At 41.1% G+C, this 26,531-nt stretch overlaps 1 protein-coding gene and 1 long non-coding RNA gene across 7 annotated transcripts in view; one reads left to right on the top strand and one right to left on the bottom strand.

Moving 5' to 3' along the window:
- Positions 1-25,112, bottom strand: part of MYB (MYB proto-oncogene, transcription factor) — an 88,153-nt gene extending 63,041 nt beyond the window's left edge. For 2 of the 6 annotated variants that reach the window (XR_013377111.1, XM_077894143.1), the window contains exons 1-15: positions 24,833-25,110; positions 20,141-20,258; positions 18,097-18,168; positions 16,534-16,626; positions 16,066-16,286; positions 14,081-14,315; positions 12,743-12,823; positions 12,181-12,285; positions 10,646-10,900; positions 9,407-9,769; positions 7,739-7,881; positions 6,679-6,793; positions 6,462-6,587; positions 5,176-5,286; positions 3,167-3,274 (exon numbers count right to left, since the gene is read on the bottom strand). Coding sequence is in view for 5 of the 6 variants with exons in the window: in XM_077894143.1 (XP_077750269.1) it covers positions 3,167-3,274; positions 5,176-5,286; positions 6,462-6,587; positions 6,679-6,793; positions 7,739-7,881; positions 9,407-9,769; positions 10,646-10,900; positions 12,181-12,285; positions 12,743-12,823; positions 14,081-14,315; positions 16,066-16,286; positions 16,534-16,626; positions 18,097-18,168; positions 20,141-20,258; positions 24,833-24,855 (2,169 nt within the window). In the remaining variant the exon portion in view is untranslated. Of the gene's footprint in view, positions 1-3,166; positions 3,275-5,175; positions 5,287-6,461; positions 6,588-6,678; positions 6,794-7,738; positions 7,882-9,406; positions 9,770-10,645; positions 10,901-12,180; positions 12,286-12,742; positions 12,824-14,080; positions 14,316-16,065; positions 16,287-16,533; positions 16,627-18,096; positions 18,169-20,140; positions 20,259-24,832 lie in introns of all 6 variants that reach the window. The other 4 variants (XM_077894131.1, XM_077894138.1, XM_077894151.1 and 1 more) reach the window with 4 other exon arrangements.
- LOC144311561 (uncharacterized) lies at positions 3,820-14,411 on the top strand. Its single transcript, XR_013377174.1, has 3 exons — positions 3,820-4,049; positions 6,483-6,603; positions 7,758-14,411. It is a non-coding gene; the product is annotated as an uncharacterized LOC144311561 (long non-coding RNA).
- Positions 25,113-26,531: the final 1,419 nt, after the last annotated feature.

Below are 26,531 nucleotides of genomic sequence, written 5' to 3'. Positions count from 1 at the left end.
CATCAGAAGCTAGAACCATAAAGGTCCTCAAAAATAGTAATTGGGGCTCTGTCTAAAGTGTCATTGCCATAATTAAGTCAGGTTGATTAAAATTGAAATGAGAGAACATAGAATTACCATAGTCTTCAATAAACTGTTCTTGTGGGCAGCCCAGGTGGCTCAGCGGTTTAGCACCGCCTTTGGCCTAGGGTGTGATCCTGGAGACCCGGAATCGAGTCCCATGGTGCACTCTCTGCATGGAGCCTGCTTTCTCTCTCTGCCTGTGTCTGTGCCTCTCTCTCTCTCTCTCTCTCTCTGTGTGTCTCTCATGAATAAATAAAATCTTAAAAAAATAAAAATAAACTGTTCTTGTACCTAAGTTATTTAGACACCTGGATGGATAGACAATTAATTGCCCTATACAAGTGGGAGATATTTTATATTTTAGAAGTGTCAAAATTTTGAAATATTTTAGGAACCATATTTAGTTGTTTTAATTAGAAGCACTATGATAAAAATATCTAGATTGTTTGGCTAAAATTCCATTCAATATTTGATTTCATATAAGTACAAAGTATAAAAGTTAGAGGTTATATAAAATACTCTTAAATTGAAAAGCCGGATTATGTAAGAAATGCATTTATTCAGTAATACTATTCATGAACTATCTGCCTAAGTCAGTGAAATTGAATTATCAGTGGAAATACATGATATATTATGTTCTAAACAAAATTACCAAACTGCATAAAAACGTGTGTAAATATTGTTGAATCAGGATTATATGAAATATAAACAGAATGTTTAAATATTTAGATTAAAAATATTTAGATTCATTTGATGCATTTTCCAGTATTTACCACAGAAGTTTAAAAGATTTTAGAAATCACATATTTCTACTGTATCAGAAGCTAGAGTTCCATGACATGAAACAGTGGAAATACTTGGTGTGTACTTTTCATTAATTTAATGAGTATTTCTTAAAATGAATTAGTTACCTATAAGTCAGTTAACCATTTAGTGCAGATAGAAACACTGACTCTAAAATAAATTTTTGGATCTTAGTTATTTCATTTAGTGGAATTGCAAATCCTGCCTTCACCACATGATGTTATGGCTTTAATCCCAATAGGCAGACATTAGAATCTGTAGAGTGCCATATATGACTCCTTTATAAAGTAGAAAATATAGATTAATAAAAGAGGGCTACTACTTAATTCTGAGTTTCAAAGATAACTAATATTTCCATTAAATAATGTTTAAGTAAGTATGTTGACAATAAAGTTCCATCATTTTTTAAAAAATGCACTGACAACTTGCCAATTTCATGTAACATACATTTTATATCAGTACCATGTTTAGCTCTAATGGTTTTGGCCAAACTCTATTTGGTTATGCCAAAAGCTTTTAGGATTCAATTTTAGCAAAGTAATCAGGGGTTTTCAACTTATGTAATGACAACTACTTACACCATGAAAACTGTCCTCAAATATACTTATATGTTTGCTCTTTGAAATTCAGAATGCCTTTTTTCTATACTACTGTAAATACAGGTTGAATTCCAGACTAGGTTATAAAATATATGTAAGGTCTATTCTAGTTTACTGTACTATCAGCGATAGTCAAGTTCTATGCTCTAGAAACCCGGGGCCAAGTATTTAGGAAGGAAGAGGGAAAGAAAAACAAAGAAAGCATTGCCATTCTGGACCCAAGATCAGAGCTAGATAAAACTTTGAAAAGGCTGATCTTTGCCTTGACATCTGTCTAACCTGCATCCTGTGTCCCCCTTCTGCCTCGATGGGAGTTTATTCTCCTGTCCCAATTCTTGGTGATGCACAGGCCACCTACCCAGGCCTGATGGACTCAAGAACACTCCAAAATAGCCCCCAAACACTAGCTTTTTCCTCTTCCATATTCTACACTCCAGGCAACAGTCAATCTCACACCAAAGCAGTTGGATCCAATAGAGGCCACAGGAAAGGAATTGGATCAAGAAACAAAATGTGCCTACAGGGCAGCCTGGGTGGCTCAGTGGTTTAGCGCCGCTTTTGACCTAGGGCGTGATCCTGGAGACCCAGGATCAAGTCCCACGTCGAGCTCCCTGCATGGAGCCTGCTTCTCCCTTTGGCTGTGTCTCTGCCTCTCTCTCTGTGTCTCTCATGAATAAATAAATAAAATTAAACAAAACAAAACAAAATGTGCCTACAGCCCTTCTAGCTGTATTTGTATTACCTAAAAAATAATACTAGGTATCACAAATACTTAAAAAAGGGAAGTTTTAAGATTCTCACAATTTGGGGGGAGAAAGCCTACCACAATGATGGGGAAGCCCTTAAGAGAGAGAGAAAGAAAAAAGACAAGTTCTCAAAGCACGCCATCCTGTCACAGGGCCTTTAACTCTCAGTACAAATAGCAACTTGCTGTTCTGAGTCCAGGTTCTCTATATGACCTGGAGTTTATGAAGTCTCCCTCAGTGTGCCTCAGAGGGATGGAGGGGAGGGCTCTACAGATGGCTGGATATTGGGCTATTTAACATAGGGAACTGCTTTAAATAATTTAGGGGAGTAAATTTGCATTCTTATTTACATTTGGCTCAGGATTAATCTGAAATTTGTTGTATTTCATCAACATACACCTACTCAGAGTTATAAGGGAAATCTCTCTTGATATAAAACCCAGTAGCAGATGGTCAACTATGGCTTAGCCACACCACACTGGCAGCTGAATTTCTTATTCTGATAGTTAAATATATTGCAATCATTTTCCAACTAGCTCATTTGAAACATCATCTAAAATCCAAACAGCACCTCAGTTTTGATGGCTTACTAATTAAGTGTAAAAAACAAAAATTTTAAAACAAAAAAAGAACTATACCAAAAACTTTTTATAAAATATTTAAGAGCAAAAGAGGGAGATACTGCCATGTGTAATCCATGATCTTGCCCCCAGTCACAGCAGGAAATGTTTCACTTCATCATGCTTTGAAAACCTGCTCTAATGAAAACTTCTGGTGCATCTCATGTGAGCAGCAATAAGGAAAGTTAGCAGATTTTCAGACATCAAGAGTTGCTAAACTCCTCTATAACTCCTCTATAACTCAAGTCTTAAAAAAAAAAAAAAAAAAAAAAACCTCCAGATGACAGTGTTTTGCGAATGGCTTTTAAGACACCAATGTTGGAATAGTAATTACCTGTAAGGGACTCGCCAGGGACCTGTTTTTAGGTACCGTAAATGCTTTGAGAACATTGTCTTCATCTTCTGATACTGGCGTCATTAAAACGGAACTTGTAAGAATATTCTAAAGGGTAAGAACAATTTGAAATTTAAATGAGCCTGGAGAATATGAGAGCTGACACAATTTTGATACCATAGACAGGAGATTATTATGAAGTGATACACATGACTAGGAACAACGCAGGGATCTGCCAGAAACTCTTCTTGCTGAGCTTACGAAAGACCTTACCTATGCACCAACCCTAGTCCCATTGTGGCAAACATCACTAAAACAAAAAGCTTTGGGGTCTGACACAGTTCTAGGTAGGATATGGGCACTCAAAAAAACATCTGTTAAAGGGATTAATAAATCCATGCTTTTAAGAATGAGAGATTGGGGTGCCTGGGTGGCTCAGTCAGTTAAGCATCTTACTCTTGATTTCAGCTCAGGTCATGAGATCAAGCCCTGATTTGGGCTCTGAAGCTCAGTGGGGAGTCTGCTTGGGATTCTCTCTCTCCCTTTCCCTCTACCCCTCTCTCCATTCATGCTCTCTCTAAAGTAGATAAATAAATCTTTAAAAAAATGAAAATGAAAGACTTACTTAACTCTAGTTGGAGAACTATTTATTTTGTATATTGGTATCAAAATATTCTAGAGCTACAAATCCATGGCAGCATAGTATAATGGTTAAAAGCATGGAATTTAGAACTAGACTTTCTGAGTTCTAACCCAGAGTCACTACTTATTAGGTATATAATATTAACCAAGTGAGTATGCCTCACTGTGCCTGTTTCCCAGTTGGTATAATGGCAATGATAATGTTACCAACCTTGCACAGCTGTTGTGAGGATTCAATGAGGTAATGCATCTAAAGCTCTTAAAATAGTACTTACCACTTAGTACATATTGAATAAAAATTAACAATTGTTATTAGCTCTGATTCTCCATAAAGGACAACCATTCACCAATTGCAAACTTTAAAAATGGTGGTCACTAAGTGCTAAAGAGAAAGGAGCTATCAAGCCATGACAAGACATCACGGAAACATAAGTACATATTACTAAGTGAAAGAAGCCAGTCTGAAAAGGCTACATACTGTATGATTTTAATTATATGAAATCTGGGAAAAAGCAAAACTATAGAGAGAGTAAAAAGATCAATGGCTGCCAGGGGTTGGCAGGGGTAGAGATGGTGGTGGAGGGATGACAAGGTGGACCACAGAGAATTTTTAGGACAGTGAAACTACTCTGTGTGATACTACAATGGTAGACTTATGTCATAAATTTGTCCAAGCCCATAAAATGTACAGCCTCAACAGCATACCCTAATATAAACTATGGACTTTGGGTGATGAAGTGTCAGCACTGTTAGCTCATCCATTTTAACAAATGTCCCACTCGAGTGGGGAATGTGGACAATGGGAGGGCTACACATATGTGGGGGCAGGAGTATGTGGAAAATCTCTGTATCTTCTGCTTCACTTTTCCGTGAACCCAAAACTGCTCTAAAAAATAAGGTTTATTTTAAAAAATGGTGGCAACCAAAGTAATGCGTAACAGGAATGATAAAAGGCATCTACCATAGACAGGGACTGGCATTATGCTAGATGCTGCATAAAACCAAACAGGAGACAATATAGCAAGGAAGAAATAACTACTTTTGGAAGACAAGAAAATTAGAAGAAAATGTAAAATTAACATTCTCCTCTCATGGAAGTACATATTTTCATGCAGAAGATTTTTTAAGTGGTAAGGACTCTCAAATCATAAGAAAATAAATAACAAAAAAAATCTGCATGGAAAATAATCTATTTCTAATACATAAAATTTCTATATTCAACATTAATAATCATAAGGAAATAGTCATGTAACAGAGAATATTTAGAAATACGATGCATTAAATAGTGCTAAAACCCCTTTAGCCTCACATACCATGCAGAAAATTCTGTGAGGCACTAAGACCTCATAACATGGGCGTGTACTTACTGGCACATCTGCCACAGGTGATGCCTGTGTGAACAGCTGAGTGTTCAGACTCTCCCCTTCCCAGTGGTTGGAGCAGAAGAAGTTTCCTGCTTTATCCGTTGGAGATTCCACCTAAAAGCAAACAGGAAGTGCTTTGTTGTTTCTAGAATTAGAACTTCCCATGGAACACCAACACTCGAGAGTAAATTTCTATGAGTAATATCTAAGGATTTAATGTATAACATGGCAACTATAGTTGGTAAGCAGAACTTAAATGTTCTCACAAAAAATTTTAAGAAGGCCAACATATGAAGTATTGGATGCGTCCATTAAACTTAGTGAGGGAGAATCCCTCCACAATATATATGTATATCAAATCATCATGCTGTACACCTTAAATACCTTACAATTTTGTCAATAATATCTCAATAAAGCTGGAGAAAAAGAGTAAATTTCTGGTCAGTCTGTTAAACATTTATCCTTATATGAAAAAAAATTCCAGAGGCACTCTATCTACTTTTTGGAAATGCTTCTTGCCACTCAAGCTAGAATTTTGATCCTTGCAAGTCAGTCTTTTTCTTTTATAAGTTGGATACTATTATTTTAATTTAAATTTTAATTCTCCATGAAATCTGAAAATTAAAAATCTATCCATTTGTGTATTAGTGATAAAAAAGTACAGTAAAGGGGCGCCTGCATGGCTTAAATGGTTGAGCATCTGTCCTTTGATCTCATCTGATGTCTTGATCTCAGGGTTGTGAGTTCAAGCCTTGTATTGGACTCCATGGTGGGCGTGGAGCCTACTTAAAAACAAACAAAAACAGGGGATCCCTGGGTGGCGCAGCAGTTTAGCGCCTGCCTTTGGCCCAGGGCGCGATCCTGGAGACCCGGGATCGAATCCCACATCGGGCTCCCAGTGCATGGAGCCTGCTTCTCCCTCTGCCTATGCCTCTGCCTCTCTCTCTCTCTCTCTCTCTCTCTCTGTGTAACTATATAAATAAATAAAAATTAAAAAAACAAACAAAAACAAAAAGTACAGTAAACAGCCATGCTCTTTTTCCTTTATCCTTTCTAATATATTTTCTGTTCAAACATGAAGTAGGTAGAAGTGGCCTGGCTTCCCAAATGTAAGGTCACATGCCTCCTATACAGTTTGGCAGTACCTCTTAGCTGCATCTTGTAGAAAAATCTTGTATAAAAAGTGGTGTTGTTACATAGTACTGATGCCAGACATATAAAGCTGCCCACAAGGAACAGAGGCAGCACAATTCACATCTTACTCCTTCCAAAGGATCTCATGTGTTTACCTCTTGTTTGATCTTTTTCAGTAAAGGTGGTCCATTTTCTTGAAACTCAGCAACAATTCCTGGTTCATCTGATTCCTGCTTGATCACATCCTGTAGATCTTCTACTAGATGAGATGGTGTCTGAGGCTGAAAGGAAGAGTGGGTATGTTCACATCAGAGAACAATTTCTTTCTGTGCTAATAAACCAGCTAACCTCAAGAACTTAGCCCAAACTTACTAGCATCTTCAGAGGACCATATTTAATTTCTTGAGCTGCCAGGGCATGTTTGAAGGGTGTAGGAGTTCTTGGAGAGCTTTCTAGGATTGACCTTTTGATAGCTGGAGTTCTAAAACTTTAAAAAGAAAACAAGTACTGAAATATTCAGTATGTAATATTTTTTTAGTGAATAAGCTCTGTTATTGATATGTGAATTAATCCTATATGTGTTATTAAGAAAAAGATAATATACACATTTCATATTCCCAAGTACTTCAAAATATTATACTCCTAAGAGCATTAAAATATTTTTTCATCTTTCTTTGATCATTCTGAAGACACATATAGTACTTGTAGGTCTTTATAATAATCATAAACACTGTAAAGATTTGTTGTCATTTATAAATCAATTTGATCTATTCATTAAAACAAGCCCACAATAGAAAACACATGTTAACCTTTTGAAATGGACTTATTGTAACTGGAAATAGTAAGATATAATTTTTAAAAGGTTTTCTCTAATTCATATTGATGTTTTCTGCCATTTCTTTGAATTGGGTAAGACTTTTTTTAATATAAACATTGCTTAATCACTCCTTGGCTTCTGATCCTATAATATTCTTTGGGATTTTAAAATAAGTCATAAATATATAAATTTCATAAATTTATACATAAATTTCATAAAAGAAACAAGATTAAAAAAATATGAACTAAGTAAAGAGCCATACCATTGTTACTCTAAATTTTATTATCAGAGAGGAAAGGGGGTTGAAAATCTTGTCTTCAGTGAGGAAAAGGCCTTATCAAGCAAATGGAAAAACTGAATAGAAAAGTTATGTGAGGACTATCTCCACCTGTAGTTCTACATAGTCCTTCAAAATAGGAGATTTTACAAAAAGTTATTTAGTATATCTACTGACTTGCCACGTCTAGGTAGTTGTGACATGCTCAGGACAGGTACAGGCAATGTGAGACTATACATGATTATATACTAATGGGTCAGACATTTGGAGGCTATATTCCATTAATTAAATATCAGTAAATAAGAATAAATAATTTTATTCTTGAAGTAAGGACTTACATAGTATTTTCCTTTTGAGTTTTCACAGTCTGGTCTCTATGAAATGGTGTTGTAACAGTCAATTTGTGACCATTGAGAGGAGTAGAAGTCAAAGAAGCCATTTCCAAGTCTAAGTTTTCATGGTTACCAGAAGTGTTTAAGAACTAAATACGGGAAGAAAGAAAAAAAATACTTAAACAGTGATTCGTTATTCAGCCCAACTTAAAAATCACACCATGATACATACAAGTTAAGTATGTTTTACTGACCCTTCTTGTAAAATAATAAAGATGCTAACAAGCACATAGTATTGGACATATTTCGGTATGGGACTTATTTCGGTTGGAGTGCAATTTGGAGTGTAATTTCCAAGAAATATAATCCAGGGTCACTGCTGAAAAACTCACAAACTCTTACAAAAATATTCTCAATAAATGCCATTAAAGAGAACGGGATGTAATCTTTATTAAGATTATAAGCATCAAAGTGATATTTTTGGGAAAGTAATTATTGTATTTTTATGCAATTTTTTCTCTAATGATCTATGAATGATTGTGATAGAAGGTTTATATTATGTAGAACATTCCTGAATAATAAACTGTGTTTCTCAGAATGTCATTGTTCTGGGGAAATAACAGGTGTTCCTTAAAAAGTTCCAAGGTCAAATAAGTTTGGGAAACATACATATCATAATCTCCTCCTGGAAATTCATAATGTGTATCAGTGTATTAAAAACTCTGAGAGGTCCTGCAGTAAAGAAACCAATTTTAACTCTGACTTAGTGTTTCCCAAACTTATATTTTTATATATTTAGATTGTTTTTGAACATCTACAAGGTCTTGTAGACCTAATATCCTCCAGAACACAATTTGGAAGATACAAATAAAAAAAACAAGATAATTTTTTTTGGTGGGTGCTTCATTTGTTCATACTTAAAGCTGTTCTTAAAATAAACTCAACAGACATAACTGGAAAATGTTTTAAAGTGTCAAGTTACCTACTAACTTCCATTAGTTTAATAATTAAGGAATACGAATCTCTGATAAAAATTATAATTTCCATTCCTTAAAAAAATTCATGAGATGAGAATATTCATGGCAAAGACCGTGTTGATAAAATAGTATGGCACAACTCAAAAAAGCCAATGTTAAGAAATTAAAATTTAAAAATAAGTGGTTTTTCTTAAGCATCTGTTCCTTATGCTTTTCCAAAACTTTTCCACTTAAGGATGGATTGGACCCTCTAAAGTTTCTGGTTGCAACCCAAATGCTCTCCAAACATAGTTTGGTCCCCTCCTTCCCTGGGTCAGTGAATCACAAAATAATAAGTGAACAAATAGGCAAAAAGTTTGCTAAAGTTTTTAAGGAGCAGGAAAGAATGGGAGAAAAGGAAGGGAGAGAAATGTTAAACTCCAGCATTGGAGGAAATAAAAGCACATCCCATGCAACTAACAGCATTTCAAATCACCAAAAAGAAAAAAAGAGAATTATGACAAAATCATCAGTCAGCCTACAGACAGCTCAAACTTGGGGAGGCAGTATGACTTAGCAACAGCTCGATTCAACGACGGAATGAAATCAGCAAGGGCAGCACTAATTAGTCATTTGTTCCAAAGGATTAGTTTCTAGATTATTAAGGCTTTAGTGTCTGTTGAAAATTAGTAATAGCTCTGCAGAAATCATGCTCTACCTGCGAAGGGGAGAAAGGTAGGCTTTTGACAGGGGAGCGCTTGGGAGTTGAGCTGCTGACGTCAGCAAATACGAAGGAGCTAGAGTCTCCAGTGGCCAAGGGGCTTGCCTGGCCCCGCTTTTTTCGTAGGATGACCAGTGGAAATGTGCTGTGCCTCGAAGGAGGTAAGGGCTTGAGCAGGTCAAGCGAACCCTCCCTCAACTTGAGTTTGTTCACCCTTGTGCTAGGCTCTCCCGCAGCTCTATTCACACTGCCCTCTCTTTGCAGAAGCTGAAGGGCTTTGCCTGCGTGATGTTGGCTAGGTGAAAAATCTGCTTCTTCACAGAATTCAAAACTGCTGAGATCACACCATGATGAAGAATCCTGAAACAATGTGGGAGGCACAGAACTTTGAGACAGTGTGTGCATGATGTGTGCCATCACCTGAAACACAGCACTGAGAAAGGCAGAGAAAACACCTGGCCCTCTTGAGAAATAGCTTCAGGATTAACAACTGTTCTGCTACGCTGCCTGGCAGCTCTATCATGCCGCCTCCAGATTGGCCCTACATATGTGCCACAGGGACATCCTGGTACTCTCTCCTTTGCAAGCAATCCAAAGCCAAAAGAAAAGCTTTTTGAGATGGCACATTTTGGGAAGCTTCTTCCCACTAGATGGATATACAATAAATACTTTTTAGCAACAAAGGAAATGAACTGAGTATCTATGTCCTAGGTGCTGAACTCAACGTTTGTTTCATTGATGGTTTATCTCAGTGAACCAATCGGGACTGGCAATCCATAATCAATGTTCTTTGGCAAGAGCCATGTACCACCAATGAACTCATGACTGCTTCAAATACACTGAAAGACTGTGTTAAATTATGAGTAAATACAATTCTTAATGTGCTATCCAAAAGCAAAGCACAATTCTAGAGAAATGTAAAGAAGTAACAAAGTAAAATAAGTTAAAAAATAACTCAAACATCATTCCACAACCCAGGATCTACTTGTAGGTCATTAACTTTATTTTAAAAAAATATGCATTTTGAAGGAAATGCATGAAAGGCTATCTTTTATCTGAGTAGCCTATAAAGTCAGATCTTTGACAAAACATATATATGCAAAGGCTAAAATCACACTTTTATAGTAATATATGCAAATAAAATGATATTTGCTATAGAAAAATGGCAATCATTTGAGAAATGGGTTTTGTCATTCACCTTCAAAAACATTAACTTGCCTTAACAATTCTACTTACAGAATCTATAAATTGAAGTGTTTCTGCAAATTCTAAGAGGTTCTTAACATTATCCAGAATGGTGCCTTGGTGGACGATCATGCACCTCGCTGGCGAGGCACTTTCTTCAGGTAGGGAGCCAGGATCCACAGGCAGAGATGGAGTGGAGTGGTGTTCTTCCAAACAGGAAACAGGTGCACTGTCCCCATGAGGTCTGGTGTGGTCAGCGATGGTAGTGCTGTGCCACCCGGGATAGCTGCACGTGTGGTTCTGGCTCTGAGGCGGGGGCAGGGGGAATAAAGAAAGAGCAGGGAGAAGAAAGGGAGAAGGAACTTAGCAATGAAGTTGCACAAGGTATCAGATGCTGTTGGAGGAAAGATAAAAGCAGTTGCATCATCCAAAACTTGCACCCATGAAACAGTTGTCAAGATGTTTCCTTTTATCGATGCAAGACCCTTTTTAAGAGTGGTACTGTCTGTCACCTATGTGAATACCCTCGCTGTCATCATTTTGCTAAAACTGCAAACAGAGGGACTAGGTCACAAAGTATAAGCCTCACATGGACCATCCAAAAGATCTACTTTCATGTAACTACAAAAAAGGCCATACGTGGTTGCTGCAGACTAAGAATTACCCTGTTCTTCTAATCTATGAAAAGGCCAAAGGACTCAAGTCAGAGTTGCTTAATCTGCATATATTCTTGTTGCTTCTAAGCCTTCTTAATGTTACAGATTGCACTGATGCACTGAAGGGCTGCCAAATCAACGTGGTTAGGAAAGCAGAAGAGCACATTAACAGAAGTCTCCTTTCAGCATGACCGCGCAACAGGAGAAATTGCAAAACATTAACTAAAGTTAAAAAGTGGTCGAGCAAACATAGGCACCTAATCATCTTATTATTTAACCCCAAAGAAATTCACTCCTAAGGATCCCTACTGGGTATCACATCTCTTTTATCCTTTTTATTGCTTAACTCCATAGGTTACAAAGTACACTCCACTTTCTCTGTCTGTAGCCCAACCACCAAAAAAAGATGTCAAAATTCAGTAATGGTCTGCACAACTTTCATAATGCAAACAAAAGAGAGCGGCCATGTTATTTACTTTTTTATATATCTTATTCACATGTGTAGGTTGAACATGCATCAAATCATACGTGAAACTATGAAGTATGAAAATCTAGGTTAAGAAAAAAAAGAAAAAGAGAAGCATCAAATGGATAGGTACCATACAGATACAGAGCTTTGTCAAAAATGCTGATTTTTCCTTCATTTATATCTGTTAGTCTTTGAGTTGATAACAGTCCCGAGAAAACAAGAAAATTGATGGTGGCCACTAGCAGATTCTGAGTTTCTGCTGCTGCACAAAAGGGCTGCTTTCAATTGGTCAGCATTCACTGTGATACCAACTCCATTTTAGTAGAGGCAACTTGTGTTCAAACACTGTTAATGGATCTATAGTCTTGATTAGTGTAATAGTTAGAAGAGAAGGTAAAATAGACAGAGGGCCCTGGGGTGAAGCTGCTGGCCCCCCATTCAAGCACACAGTCTGTTCTTACCGGTGACGCCTGCTGTCCTTTCAGCTCATTCTCAGTTGACATGAGGAGCAATTCTAATTCCTTTATTCGCTTTTCTTTCTCAGGATCTTCATCATTATAGTGTCTCTGAAATGAAAAATGCAGGGAGAAAAAAAAAGACAAGGGCTTGAATGGAAGCTGCCATGGCCCGTAGTCCTAAGGGACCATTCAGCCCAATAAGCCTCAGTGTGAAACCAACGCCAACTGAATCTGGCCCCCGTACAACGCTTTGGGAGTGTTAGTCCAGACCTAAGGCAGTGATGTGAAATCTGAGGCTCGAGTGGCTGCTGACTGATGTGCTGGTCCAATTTATCAATCAGAGAGAATCAGAGAACTCCTGAGCAAGTTTACTCTAGAAGTGAAGATTGGTAGCTTACTGGCTAGAACTTCACCCACCCCTCCACTATTCCTTTTTTTTTTTTTTATACTTCAGTTGGTCAAGTGAAAATAACTGTTTAGATGAAAGAAATGAAGCATGTCTTTAAAAAGTTTGCTTTGAACAGTCAATGAATTTCTTTACAAAATGGCCTTCAAATGATCTTACCTGAATGGCTGCAGCAGCTGGCTGAGGGACATTGACTATATTTACATGTAACGCTACAGGATACGGGACATGACTGGAGACCTAGATCAAAAAAGGCAGACAAACAAAGGCCGAGTCATTCATGGTCACATAGGCTTTAGGGGACGTGGCTTCCTGAGGTTTTGCTCTGTCTGAGGGAAAAAAAACACAAAACTCTACTGATAAAATTCATGCACAGAGGAAAAACAAAACAAAACACCCCTTGAATTTGAAATTTTAGTTAGGCCTTATGGCAAAATAAATAGCTCAAGCAACATAAAGAGATTGAGAGTGCTCATTGATCTTGATGAGAAGTATTCCTTAATTAGAGAAAAACACAATAAAAAATAAACCTAAAAAATATTTGTGAATGTATGAAAGAAGTCATAATGGGAAAAACTGGATGGCTCTAGCTGGTGATAATAGCAATATTTTTCTTGGAATAATTAAGAGTTTTAGTAAAGAGCACAGTAGCGCCTATGATACTTCATTCATCTGAGACTTTTCTGGAAAGGCTATAGTCAAATGAATGGAACAGAGAAGACTAAAAACTAGGAATACATTTTGAATATAATTTGTGTATGAACTCCATATTCTTGGCTAAGTTTCACCATCTGTTATTGTTAGTGGTAAGATTAAAGTTTATCGATTTTGTCTTTATTCTCCTTATTTTTCTTTTTCTAACCATGATGGAAATTTCTTTCCCTGAATAGAAATATCTGGCAATTAGGAAGAAATCACACTGATCCAAAGCAGGATGAAAGGAGACATCAGAAAATGGTGTCACAAGCCTGCTTCTGACTCAGAGTAAGAAGGGAAACATTCCCAGAAGGAATAAATTAACACATTTCTGCTAGATCACTACCAGAATCAAACTTACAGAATCACACCTGTTGAATTTCAATGTCAAACGATCTCCTCTGTAAATGTAATACTACATTCACTTTTCATTTTGGAAGAGGAAGACAACAGCCACAAATGCATCTCCATTCCCCCTTTCTTCTTCTGCAAGAGCTTAAGTAAATTGACATTCAAAAGCTAATCTGATCTGAGGCATTGAAGTTAGAATCCAACAACCTGGACTCCAGTCTGCACTGTGAGCTCTGCGACTCTTGGCAGATCACTTCACATCCTGGCTTCTGCATACGCACGCATGGATAACAATACCCCCTCTACCTGGAAGGCTGTATGCAGGTGGGGATCGAAGGTGATCATATTTATGGAAGTTCTCTGAAAAGTATGAACGTGTGATGTATTATTGCTACCTGGACTTAAAATCACCATCTCTCTCAGTAAACTAAATTCTCAGAAATGGCTTACATTTTGTGCTTCAGAAATGTGGTAATAGGAATAGTCATTGTTAACTGAGGGCTGGCCAGCTGGAGGGAGATGAGCTGAAGGGGGAGCATGAGCAAAACCCATCAAATGACTGTTCTTCTGAAAACTTGTGGCCACTGCTGGTGGGCTGGCTTTAGAAGACTCCTGCAGATAACCTTCCTGCTCGACCTTTCGACGCATTGTAGAATTCCAGTGGTTCTTGATAGCATTATCAGTTCTGCACAGAAATATATCACATAAGAATTTTACAAACAAAATTTTCAATTCAGATTAGAGTTAATTGACAGAAAACTGTTTCGAACAGAGACTTTCTTTTGTGTTTTTTTTTTTTTTTTTTTTTTTTTTTGTGGTTGTGGTTGTTTTCATTGTTTTAGTCGTGAACCTCTGAAAATCATGCTTCCCTTGTTACCTAATTGAAAATCCATAGATTTTTCTCATTACCCCATATGGGACATATGTGGATTTTTAGAAATCTTTAAATTCCTTAACCACTTTGTTTCCTTGATAAAAGAGTATTTTCAGTACAACCACTTTTCATGTTTATTCTGACTGTTCAAGACTCTCATACAACTTAGAGATCCAGCTGTTCTAGAAAATTACTCCTTTGAGTGTGGCTTAGCAGGGCCTACACACCACAACAGGCGCACAGTAAAGTTTGGTGAATGATAATGATGTCGCCACTGCCTCACTGTCTGCTCTTTATCTCAAATAGCAATGGCCAGAAATTTGGAGTAAAAAAAAAGAAAAAAAAGATTAAAGAAAAAAAGAAACTCCCATCTTTAGACATTCACCTCAAATTGTTCTAGAACTGGAGGTGAGAATAGAAAATGGGATCCAGAGGGGAAAGATGCTAAGTCCCGATATATTTTCAAACTGCAAAACATTTTTTACTAAAGTCTTTAAATTCTCAGGAAAACAGTTTCTCAATTCAAAAAAAAAAAAAAAAACAAAAAAAAACGCTTTAGGCCTCCCTTTGACTATTCTGATGGGGGTGGGGGAATGTATGCTAAAGAAAGAGGAAGTTCAATCGCCCCTTAAATTTTTACAAGAATCAACAGCATATCCTCTCAGGCCAAATGGGAGAAAAGGCCTCCATTTGTCAACTTCTTGGATTCTCTAGGCTGATACATCCATAGGGAGGAAATGCTCGGGAACACCACACAAGAACATGACATAACCCATCAGAGCCATGGCCTTCTTTTAAAGGACCCTTTCTCCAATTTCAAAGCTCAAGAATAAAACTTATTAAATATTTTCTATTTTACATTAGTTACATAAGATTTATAATGAAAAGTATCTTCCAAGTTAAAGAAAGCATGTTTATAAACTGTTCAAGTGGGGTAAGTGGGACAAAAATGAGCTTTTCTAGATATCCCTCATTATGAGGCCATTTCTGTGCCTTGTTCATTAAAAGAAAGCATAACACTGACATTATTTAAAAACTGGAAGCAGTATGATAATTCTAGAAATACTCCACTTCTTCAAAGGAAGAAAAACTAAGCCAAGTGGTATAATGAAATGAACGCTGGTAACAGGAAAATGATAGCTAAGCTACTTCTGGTCTACTGAACCAGCTGCATGAGCTCAGACCAGAGACAAAATGTCTATCCTCAGTTTCCTTCTATGTGTTTAGAGTTTTATAGTTTACCAACTATTTCGACATTCATTTTATTTGATACTAACATTGGCTCTGTGAAGTAAGCTATTACTCATTTTTTAAACAGAGTGATTGAAGCTGGGGAAAGTTCAATGACTTGGCTCAGAGCTCACTGTTGGGTGGATTCTGGAAGTCCTCAATCAGATACACACTAAGAGCTCCTCCAGTTTCAAAATCTATGGATCTGGTGTATCTAATGAAACACGATCACTGCAATGTAATTCACTCACTCACCATACATTTAAAACAAAATGTTCAATACCCACTCCCTCATTCTTCCCAATCAATATATTTTTTGACATATTATTACCGTCCAGGCAGTAGCTTTGCGATTTCTGCCCATCTGTTCCCCAGTCTCTTGTGTGCCTGGTAAATAATTCTGTCTTCCTCTTCTGTCCAGGAGGTTTTCTTAACTTCTGGATTCAAGTGGTTATGCCACCTCTCCCTACATTGTTTTCCAATTCTCCCCTTTAAGTGCTTGGCAATAACAGACCAACGTTTCGGACCGTATTTCTGTACAAGTTCTATCACCTTCAGATAAACACACAAAAATAACCTATGTTTTAATGTTATGTAATGACTCAGCGTAATCATTCTTCAGTGTTACAAGATCTTTAGAAAATGTCTAAGAATCTGCTTTCATTCACTGGAAATATGGGAATAGAGTCCTCTGCTTCCTGACACTTTACCTGTTTCCTCAAGTTGGGAAACATTCAATAAAGATGTCTGGGGAAATATTCTTATTTGTGATTCACACACCAAAGAGAAAAGAACTTACTCTCTGATCTTCTTCTTTGGTCCAAGGACCCTTGATGAGTTCAGGGTTTAGTACCTTCTGCCATCGGTGCTGGCATTGCACATCTGTTCGATTCTAGACAAATAATAAAATATGCACTGTCATATAGATAAGATATGATAAGCACAATAAACACATTCAGGAACATTTTAGGGCATGTTTGGAGAGCCTACCCATCACTCATTACTTACAGCTAATGAACATACAAAGAATATATCAAAACTGCATCTAAAATTAGAAGCTCTGTCTTCTTAGTGAAATAGTCCTGCCTTATGAACTGAAGGACCTTCATTGTACACATGGCTATTTAACCTTATCCTCCGCATGCGGCAGTATCTCTATGGACTGAGACTGATACTTGTTAGTGATTCCACATGACGGTCAGAGTTTCCTGGAAATCTACTCTAAATGATTGAAGTTTGCTTCCCATTCAAACCAAGAGATATACTTCAATTTAGGGCCTCAAATATTAATATTGCAGAATAAAGATGAATAAAGATAGGCCCTAACTTATAAAAGAGTATAATCTAGAAAAAAAAAGACAAATATATAATTAACTAACAGAAGGCAGAATTTGATTCATAAGCAAGAAGAAACCAAAACAAAACGATATTGGGCTGGGAATAGAAGCATCTCCTTAGGAGGAGAAATTATGTTTCCTTAGGAGGAGTCTGGAAAAGCTCTTGATAGCCCCTTGGAAGGCTGAATGGAACATTCTAGGAGGTGACATCACCAGAGACAAAAGCCCAAAGGAGGGAAAGCAGAAATGAATTCAACCAAACGTGCTGACAGAGGAAGTAGGAAAGAGAACCGGAGTTGTATGCTGGGGCCATGTGAAAGCACCTTTGTTTGCCAGCTCAAGGCAGTACACTTAATTTGTGAGACTCTTATGTCATTGCTGTTGTTTTTGAAAAGTTAAGGTACAGCTGCATTTTAGGACGCTCCGTGTACCAACAATGTTTGGGGTGATGGAAGAGTGGAAAGCTACAAGTAGGGAAGCCAGTTAAGAAGCCACTGTAATAGTCCAGAGAAAAAGGATGGAGGCTGAATCTGTGAAACATCAAGGAGGATGGAAAGAAGGGGCTGACTGACAAAGGAATTCCAGATTCCTTAGTCACTGCTTGGATGTAGGGTATGGGAAATGGGGTAAATAAAAAAGGACGAACCAAAATTTTCAGCCAGGGTACACAAGTATGGCTTTGAACTAATAAACAGGAAATTTAAAAGAAGTTACCTTGGATATAGCATGATTTTAGTCATCCTACCATATAACAAGTCATCAAAATGCTAATTTATACTATCCTAATAAAAAGATAAAACAAGAGGAAAAAAATTCTTAAATGTTGTAAAAATCTTTTAACAATCTGTTTAGAACCCCTAATTATATGCATTACAATATAAACTAGAAGTTATGGATGAGGCATTTCTCCCCCTACTTCTTACATATGAGCAAAATGTGTAATGTCTTAATATCCTCTCCCAGAATATCTTACTTAAATTGTTGGGGAGATTTCATTTTATAGAAAGAAAATATTATGAACTTACCGGAAGATAATTGGCAATAACTTTCCAGTCATCTGTTCCATTCTGTTCCACCAGCTTCTTTAGTTTTTCATCCTAAGACATTTAAAGTTAGTCCTAGGATATCAGTCATTTACTGTATAATTTTATTCAAGTTAGAGTAAAAGGGAACAAATCCAATAATCCAATCCAGGAAAAAACCCTCAAAAATATTTAAATACAACAGATATTAATGTAATCTACTGGTTTAGAGCATAGATTTATATAGAACCTAACAGACCAGAGTTTGAAACTTGACTCAGCTATTAACTAGTTAGATAGGCTCAGGTATATCATGTTGCTTTTCTGGGCCTTAATGTTGTCATCTATGTGGTGGGACTGCTGATGTCAATGTGGTTATTTGGGGATTACCTGAAGTAGCTATGCAAAACATTTAGCATAATGCCTGGCTTACTGAATGTTTATTTTATTTATTTTTTTAAAAAGATTTTATTTATTTATTCATGATAGTCACACAGAGAGAGAGAGAGAGAGAGGCAGAGACACAGGCAGAGGGAGAAGCCCTCAGGATTGCGCCCTGGGCCAAAGGCAGGCGCTAAACCGCTGCGCTACCCAGGGATCCTGAATGTTTAATATATAATAACTATTAAAAGTTTTGCTTGATGGGAAAAAAAATGATGTACTCCAATGTTAGAGTTAATAGACATTTATGGCAATAAATAGGATCTTGAGTAAGAAACAGCACAACCTCTGTTTTAACATTTAGTTAGTTCAACCTCTTCCATGTAAAAAATGGAAGATCACTTTTTTGATTGAATTTGAAGGCATGGATAATGTAAGAAAATAATTTCATTTTTGCATCAATATATTCACAATTTAAATGAGGCCAAACTTATTAAAACACAGAAGACACGAAACATCAGGCAGAAATCTTTCAGTTGACAGGTGTCTTTCTAAACATGTACCTTCAAGTGAAAAAGAACCACTATGTTTTTGCAAAGGTAACTTTCACAGACAATGTGGGTCCTTGTAGGACACAGACACAGAAATTAGGAAACCAGTGGTAACAACAGAACTTCTGTATCTCTCAGGATCATCGAAGATCACAACTTATGGACCTCACTGGCAATCCCACTTGCCTATCCACAGGGGGATAGGGGCTCTGGTTTAAGTGAAGTAAGATAGGATGAAACTGAGGAAGAGTCAGTACTATTTATTGTAACCTAAAATCCTCTAAAATCATTTGCAAAAATTTTTGAAAACTTTAAAGAAAAAGCATTTCCCTCCATGCATTAATAAATAATTTTGTTCCTTAAGTATTTTTTTTCCATTTCTACAAAGATCAAGCTTTTGATAGGCTAGCAGGAAAAGAAAGGTGGGAAGAAGACACATCTCTATCACTGAATGCTGTTAGAACATGAATATGGCTCTGTGAAATATTATATATCACGAATGTTAAATCAATACGTTATGACAAGATGAGTTCTATATTTTGTTTCATACTTTTGTTTGGGGAAGTAGCAATTAATTCATCAGTACAGAGAATACTTACTAATATCTCCCTTTGTAACAAGTGATTCTGGGCTCAGGGAACGTCAAAATGAACAGTTAGCTCTGCCACCAGTAGATCTGTAGTCAGTCTACTGGGGGAGGCATGCCTGTTACAGCAGTAATAAATAAGAATGTGTATCCAGTGCCTGGAGGAGGCATCCAATCTGCCTGAAAACCAGGGATAGCCTCACAGAAGAGGCAATACCTTCACAGGTGTCGAAGAAGTAGTAAGAAGGAGTGCAGCAGAAGGACAAGAACAGAATAGGCAGAGAGAAACACAGATGAAATCTAAATTGAGAAGAAGGGGACATTCAAAGAACTAGGAAGAATTTGGAAGTGAATGGGATAGTGTACACTCAGGGGAGTGGTGAGAGGTCAGCACGTTGCATAGCAGGCTAGGATAAGATTTCAAAGAGCCTGCTAATGAGTTTGAGCACCCGTAGTTCAGCTGAAACATTTTTTTCATAAATTGATACACTCTAGGTTTGTTCCATGTTTTGATGACACAATTAGTTACCTCTTCCCTGGTCCACCTAGTTTTCCCCAAGTGACGCTTTCCAGACTTAGGCAGCAGCCCATCATAGTCATGATCACACATCTCAATGTCTTCATCATCCTCGTCACTACTGTATATGCTGCAGAAATAAAAGATGGGCAGACGTGGACTGAAAGCAGAAGACTTAAACTACTAGATTACAAAATTTACATGAAAACTCAATCTTTGCAAAGATCATAAAGATAAAAGTTTGAATACTTGCACAAGATTGTTTTCTGCCTTCTGTTGCTCTAGTATTGTAAACTGGTTCTGCTGTTAGTGGTATCCACAGATACCGCCAAGGACCTGGCACCTTCTTATTGCTCTGCATGTTTAAACCTGCTGAGATTGTTAGGCCAGTGACAAGTTACACACTTGGCAACCTTCCCACCAATGAAGGTTTAAGTTGAAAACTTAATGTTAAGGACAATAAAAGAAACAAGAGCCTATGTCCTTTTATAAGTACACACTCAAAATCTTTGGAAGAAGTCATGTCATTTAAATAATATTTCTCCAATACAATAAGCAACTCAATTATGTTACTCCAATGAGGCTGGTGTTTTATTGAGAAAGAAAAAAATTCAAGAAGTAATACAACTGACAATACAAATAGAGTCCTTCCTTAAAGATTAGAAGACTAAGAGAATGTAAGACAAAAGGATTTTTAAAAAACCTGAGGAAGGAGAAGACTGAGTGATCAGACTGCTTTGTACACAACATTAATATCCAACAGCTCGAAACTCCAGGTCAGTTGATCCAACTTGTGGCAGAGGTGACAATACTCAGTTTCCTAAGTAACTTAGTGAATAATTAGGCCACTTGGTAGCCACACTCTTGCTTATTTTTTGTTTTTTGTTTTTCTATTTATGACTGAATGGTATTTGACATCTCTGAAAATGTTCCTAATTCAAAACTGAGGGATTCCCCCAGATGAGTTTAAAAAGAATGCATTAGTGTTTTGAAGAGAGCTTTTTCTTTTACCTAGTAGACCAACACTATGAATGTTGATGACTCTTCAAGTAACTCTACATTTAATGTTTATTAATCATATACTAAATAGATGACAGTAATGTTACAGCTAGTAAAATTTACAATTTACTTTTAGTTATAACTTTACTTATAAAACATAATATGCTGTCTTAAATTATACTTTAACATAAGATATAAATTTAATATAAATATACCTTAAATTACACCCTCTTAGGAATCTCACTAAAATTTTTCATTGTAATATTGAGAAGTCTACCAAACTGAGAACAATAAAAATAATGATATAAAGCAACATTAAAATGCAAATTATTATTTTTAAGAAGGAAATTTATATTTATATCAGATTTTGTCTTCCCAAACTAACTTATATTACTCATCCTTTACAAGTCAAGCAAGCTTTCCAAAAATACTGAATTTGAGGTTCTTAAAATTTAAAATTATTATTTTGGGCAACAATTTGAAGGCCCACGATGGATGGTGACAAGTAGGATGTGATCCAAACTCCAAATGCCACCACAAAAGAGATCCCTAAGCTGTATTTATAATCTATAATAATTTTTTATTTAGTGTCTGTTCTTTTAAACAAGAATCTAATCCTGTTCCCCAATGTCAACAAGAGGCTCTAAACAACTTCTGATTAATAAATACAGCAGTTTCCCTTTAATAAAAAACACAAGCATCAGAGATTTAATAAAATATAATCAATCCCAAGGCTGTCCCAAGGTCAGCATCTTTCTTTCTTTCTTTCTTTTTTTTTTTTAGATTTTATTTATTTATTCATGAGAGACACAGACACAGGCAGAGGGAGAAGTAGGCTCTATGGAGGGAGCCAGATGTGGGACTCCATCCCAGGACCACAGGATCACGCCCTGAGCCAAAGGCAGACGCTCAATCGCTGAGCCACCCAGGCACCCCATGGTCAGCATATTTCAAAAGGTTCACAGGGAACTCCTTGGAAAGCCCCCAAATGAAGTGACACCCATATTAAATATCAGGAATACCAAGCAAACCAGAGTAATCTGGAAAAAGAGTAACAGATTCAATTTACTTTAACGTTTTAGGTTTGGTTAGGTCTGGAGATCACATTTTCAGAAGTGAGAACTATATTTTCCAAACTAGTATACTGGGCATCTTTCTCCTGGAAACAGCAGCTCATCTCTCAGGAACAAGCAACAAATCCGGCCGCCCATAGGGGGCAGCCAACTTCAGGTGAGAAAGGACAGGCATCAAACAGGACTAGAGCTCTGGAGGCAAAGGTGCCAGTCCTAATTCTGCCTCCAGTTCCCTGCTTGAATTGGACAAATCACTTCCCGTCTCTCCGGACCTCAGTTCCTCACCTATACCTAAGGGCTTGGATTCTATTAGTAAGGTACTTTCCAGGGCAAATAAATGATGATTTCATGTCTTCTGTGCTCCTTCAAAATTCAGCACAGAAGCAGAGATGTGCAGAACCAGAGACTTGGGGGAAAACGTGGTGTGGGACTTCCGCAGGTCCTGAAGAAACCATCAGGGGAGGAGGGTGAGCTCAGGGCTGCTCCCAGGCTGCTCCTGGGGCCATCAGCAGGTGCGGCACCAGGGCTAGCTTGGGAGCTTTGCATGCGATGCCCCTGCTCTAAGCCGTGCCGGTAGCCAAAGCGCGACTAATTTTTACTAAGGACCTGAAATAACTTTTCCTTTATCTGCTCTGACAGGCTCTCGGACTCAACAGTCAGAGGACTTTCAAAGGTTGATTTCAGGCTTGATGCACTCGACTCCCCCCCCCCCCCCCCACCTGCTAGACCTGGTGTGGTTACAAGAGTACAACTATGAATATTACATTCTGTCAAGGAAACACACCGTGCAAAGAAACGAAAAAGAAAAGAGACGGTGGGGGTTGGGAAGAGGGAGGGGAGCGGGAGGAAGTGCCTTGTGGCCGCTACTGTGATTCTAGAAAAGGGGTTCAGACTCATTTCGCTGACCTGGTTAATAATCCCTGCCGAACTGACGCTCGCCTGGCAAGAAACGGCTTTGAACCCGCAGCCGGGTTTCTCTTCCCCCTGAGGCAGGTTCGAGGCTCCCGCCCCTCCCGGCCGCCACCCTTCTCCGCTACCTGGGAGCTGCAGGGAACCTGCGCGGCCCCGCCCCGCCCAGCCCGCAGAGGTCGCGGGGCGCCGGCCCTCCACCGCGCCTCCTCCCAGCACCCCTTCCCAGCTTCCTTCTTCTCCTCCTCCCTCCCAGTTTCTGCTCTCAAAAAAAAAAAAAAAAAAAAAAAAAAAGTGGCCTCTGCTGTTAAGACTCAAAGGCGAAGGTGAAACCACTTCAGGGGCAGCACCGCCGCCCCGCGTGGCCGGGCCCGGGCGTGGCGTAGGGAGCCCAGGAGCCCCGCAGGTCGCCTTCTCCTTTCCCCCGGGGCCCAGCCCTGCCCGGGCGCTGCTGCCCGCCTGGCCAGGCCCGGGCCCGAGGGGCCGCCGCGGGGCCCACACCCACGCTCCTCGCAACTTCCCAGCGCTTGCGCGGCGACAGGCGACAGCCGGTTCAAAGACAAATACGTGCAAGAAAAGCAAACAACCCGAAGGGAAAGAGGTTGGGTTTGCTTGGCCCCCGCGGGCTTATCCCAAGGCCCCCGAGCGACGGCCCGCGCGAGCCCCGTCCTCCGCCCGGGCGACCTTAGGCGGCGGGAGCAGGGCGTGGGGAGGCGCCGCAACCTCAGCCGCGTCCACGTGTGCGCGCCGCGCCCGGACCTCTGCGCCGCCGAGGGGCCTCGAGGACCGCGTCCCGGGGGCTGCTCGCCCCCGCCCCCGTCCTTTTCCGTTGAGGGGGCAGCGGTGACGGCCGCCGAGCGGGTCCCCGCACCCGGCGGCTCGCGGGGAGCTCGGGCGCGGCCAGTCCGCGCAGTCCCGAGGCCGGGGGAAGCGCGAGCGCCAGCGGCTGACAGTCGGGACGAGCACTTCCCTCCTCCTCTCCGTCTTCCCCTCGCGCGGCCGCGACGTGCGGGGACTTCACCCCTCGTCCCGCGGCCTCCCCAAGTGCGAGGACATGTGCGGCGCGGACGCGTGCGAAGGCGTGTGAAGTGCTTGCATAAGAAATAAAAGCCTCCCGGGGCACTGGGGCTAGAGCCTTCAAAACCGGGGCTTCAGACAATTTGCAAAGGCGGAGAGACCCTTTTCTTCCCTAAAATCTTCTTCGCAGCCGCCTGTCAGCTGCCGCTCTTCTCCGCCTCCGTAAAGAATGAATGAAATTTAAGGGAGCTACCTGCAGCTACTAAACAATCCGGCATCTCCCCTACATCTGCCATATGCTGCGCGCTCCCAAGTCCAAGCTCATCGCAGTACGTCCAGCCGTCCCGCTGCGACTCCCTCGCCGACGCCCGCGGCATCGAGCCAGGCACCCGGTGGGCTCCCCCGGGCCGGTGGGCACCGCTCTGGCCCCGGCGGGGACGTGCGGCTTGCTTGCCCCCTAGAGCGAAATGCATCCCCGTGCAACCTGCAGGACGAGCCTCGGGGCGTGCTTCCTGACGTCCGAGACTATTTCCCGCACGGGCGCTTCCATTCATCAGTTGCCGAGGCAGAGGCTCCGGGTGCTCGCGGGATCTGACAGCCCCACAGAAGATCCGGGGACGCATTCCCACCTGTTCCCCGAGCGCCCGGGGCCCCGCGCGCCCCCGCGCGCCCCCGCCCGCGGCCGCCCGTCCCGGCTCCCCGTTACCTGTGTCGGGGTCTCCGGGCCATGGCGCGGCGGGCGCGGGGCTCAGCTGGGAGCCGCCGGGACCGCACGGGGCTGCCGCCTCCCGCTGCCCGCCGCCTGCCTGCGTCCGTCCCCGGCTGCGCAGCGGCGTTCCGCACCGCCCGGGCGAAGTTTCTCGGGAGAAAGAGGAGAAGGAGGAGGAGGAGGTCGCGGAGGAGGAGGAGAAGGAGGAGGAGGAGGAAACAGGTTGATATTAAAATGTAAACTCTGTAAACAGAGATGCCATCAAACAAAGAGCTTTGGACACTCCCCCTCCCGCCAAATCTGGCGCCCCTGCAGTGCGCACGCGCCCTGCCCGCCGCCTCCGCGGTCGCCTTGGCTGCCGCCCGCCGGGCCGCCGGGCTGCCGGGCCGGCCGGGCCGCCGCTCCCCTCGGGCTCTCGCGCCGCCGCGCAGTGCCTGGCGCGCAGCGAGGCCCGGACGGCGCGCGGGCGGGGAGCCCGGGGCCGGGGAGGGCGGCCGGGGGCCGCGGAGGCGCCTTTTCTGGCGCAAACCCCGCTTTCGGGCCGCGGCCGCGCGGGCTCGCGCCAGGTCCCGCGGGGCCGCCCCCCCTTCGGGCGGCCGCCACCCGCGCCCCACGCCCGGCCCCCGGCACCGGCGCCCGAGCTCGCCGGGCTCCGACGCGCTGTCGCGGGGGCGGCGGCGGCCGGGCCGGGGCCGGGGCCGGGGCCGGGGCCGGGGCCGGGGGCACCTGGCGCGTCTGGGGTTGGAGTTCAGGCGGAGGGTGAAGGCGGCTCCCTGCAGGTGGGGGAGCGGGGTGCGGGGGAGCAGGGGGCCAGAGCATGTGTTTTCATGGGACGTTTGGCTGTGTTTGGGTTTTGGGTCTAGTATCTCTAATTTAACTTGTTAATGACAAAGGACACTTAAAGACCAGGGGGCTGGAGCTAGCACCGCTCCGCATGGGGTATCCGGGCGGAGCTTTCACGCCTCTCCCGGATCCTGGAGCCCACACAGCCCCGTCGCCACCCCCGTATTGTCACTAGCACTTCACTGTCCCCCGGGCACACGCCCGGCCCCACCCACCGTGCGCGGCCAGGCCCCGGCGGCGCCCACCGCACCCCTCTGCCCCCGCGCTGCCCCCACTCCGACGGCGGCGCGCCCGGGATCACGCACCTGCGAGATCCAGGGGCTCCGAACAGCCCGCCCCTAGCAGAGCTCAGGACACCCCACGTGTGCTTGCGTTGGTTTTAAAAGTTAAGCAGTCTGTGTGTGACACGGAGGTCGGTTCCCAGCCTTAGCGTAGTTTGGGAACTCTCGTTTTACGAGATAAAAATCTTGAAGACTTTTGTGTTCATTTAACTAGGGGCTCCCGAAGAAATAGAGGGAGAAGATAAGTGCTGAATTTATAAGGATTGATGATTGGGGGATTTTAGGGGAGTTTTAGTTTTACTTCCGTTTATAGACTTGTAGCATTGGGGATTTTTTTTTCATTCTCTGTACACACTAATTTATTTTTCCTTTAATCTTATAAGTTCGAGACTTCTGCTGACTGGGTTTGTGGGTGTCCCATGTGCCCCGGCAGTTTAAACTTAGCTCAGAAAGCATTTTTCTTACTAAAAAAGCATTTTCTTACAGAAATGAGTCATAATTTTATTAAATGGTGAAGCATGGTAGGTTTCAAGGCTTTATCTGGTGTTTTAAACTTTGTTTCTTAAAAATTG

Source organism: Canis aureus, chromosome 1 (genome assembly GCF_053574225.1).
Source record: "Canis aureus isolate CA01 chromosome 1, VMU_Caureus_v.1.0, whole genome shotgun sequence".
In the NCBI taxonomy this organism is placed as follows: domain Eukaryota; kingdom Metazoa; phylum Chordata; class Mammalia; order Carnivora; family Canidae; genus Canis; species Canis aureus.
Note: the sequence above shows the minus strand (reverse complement) of the source record. Positions and strands in the feature narration are given on the sequence as shown.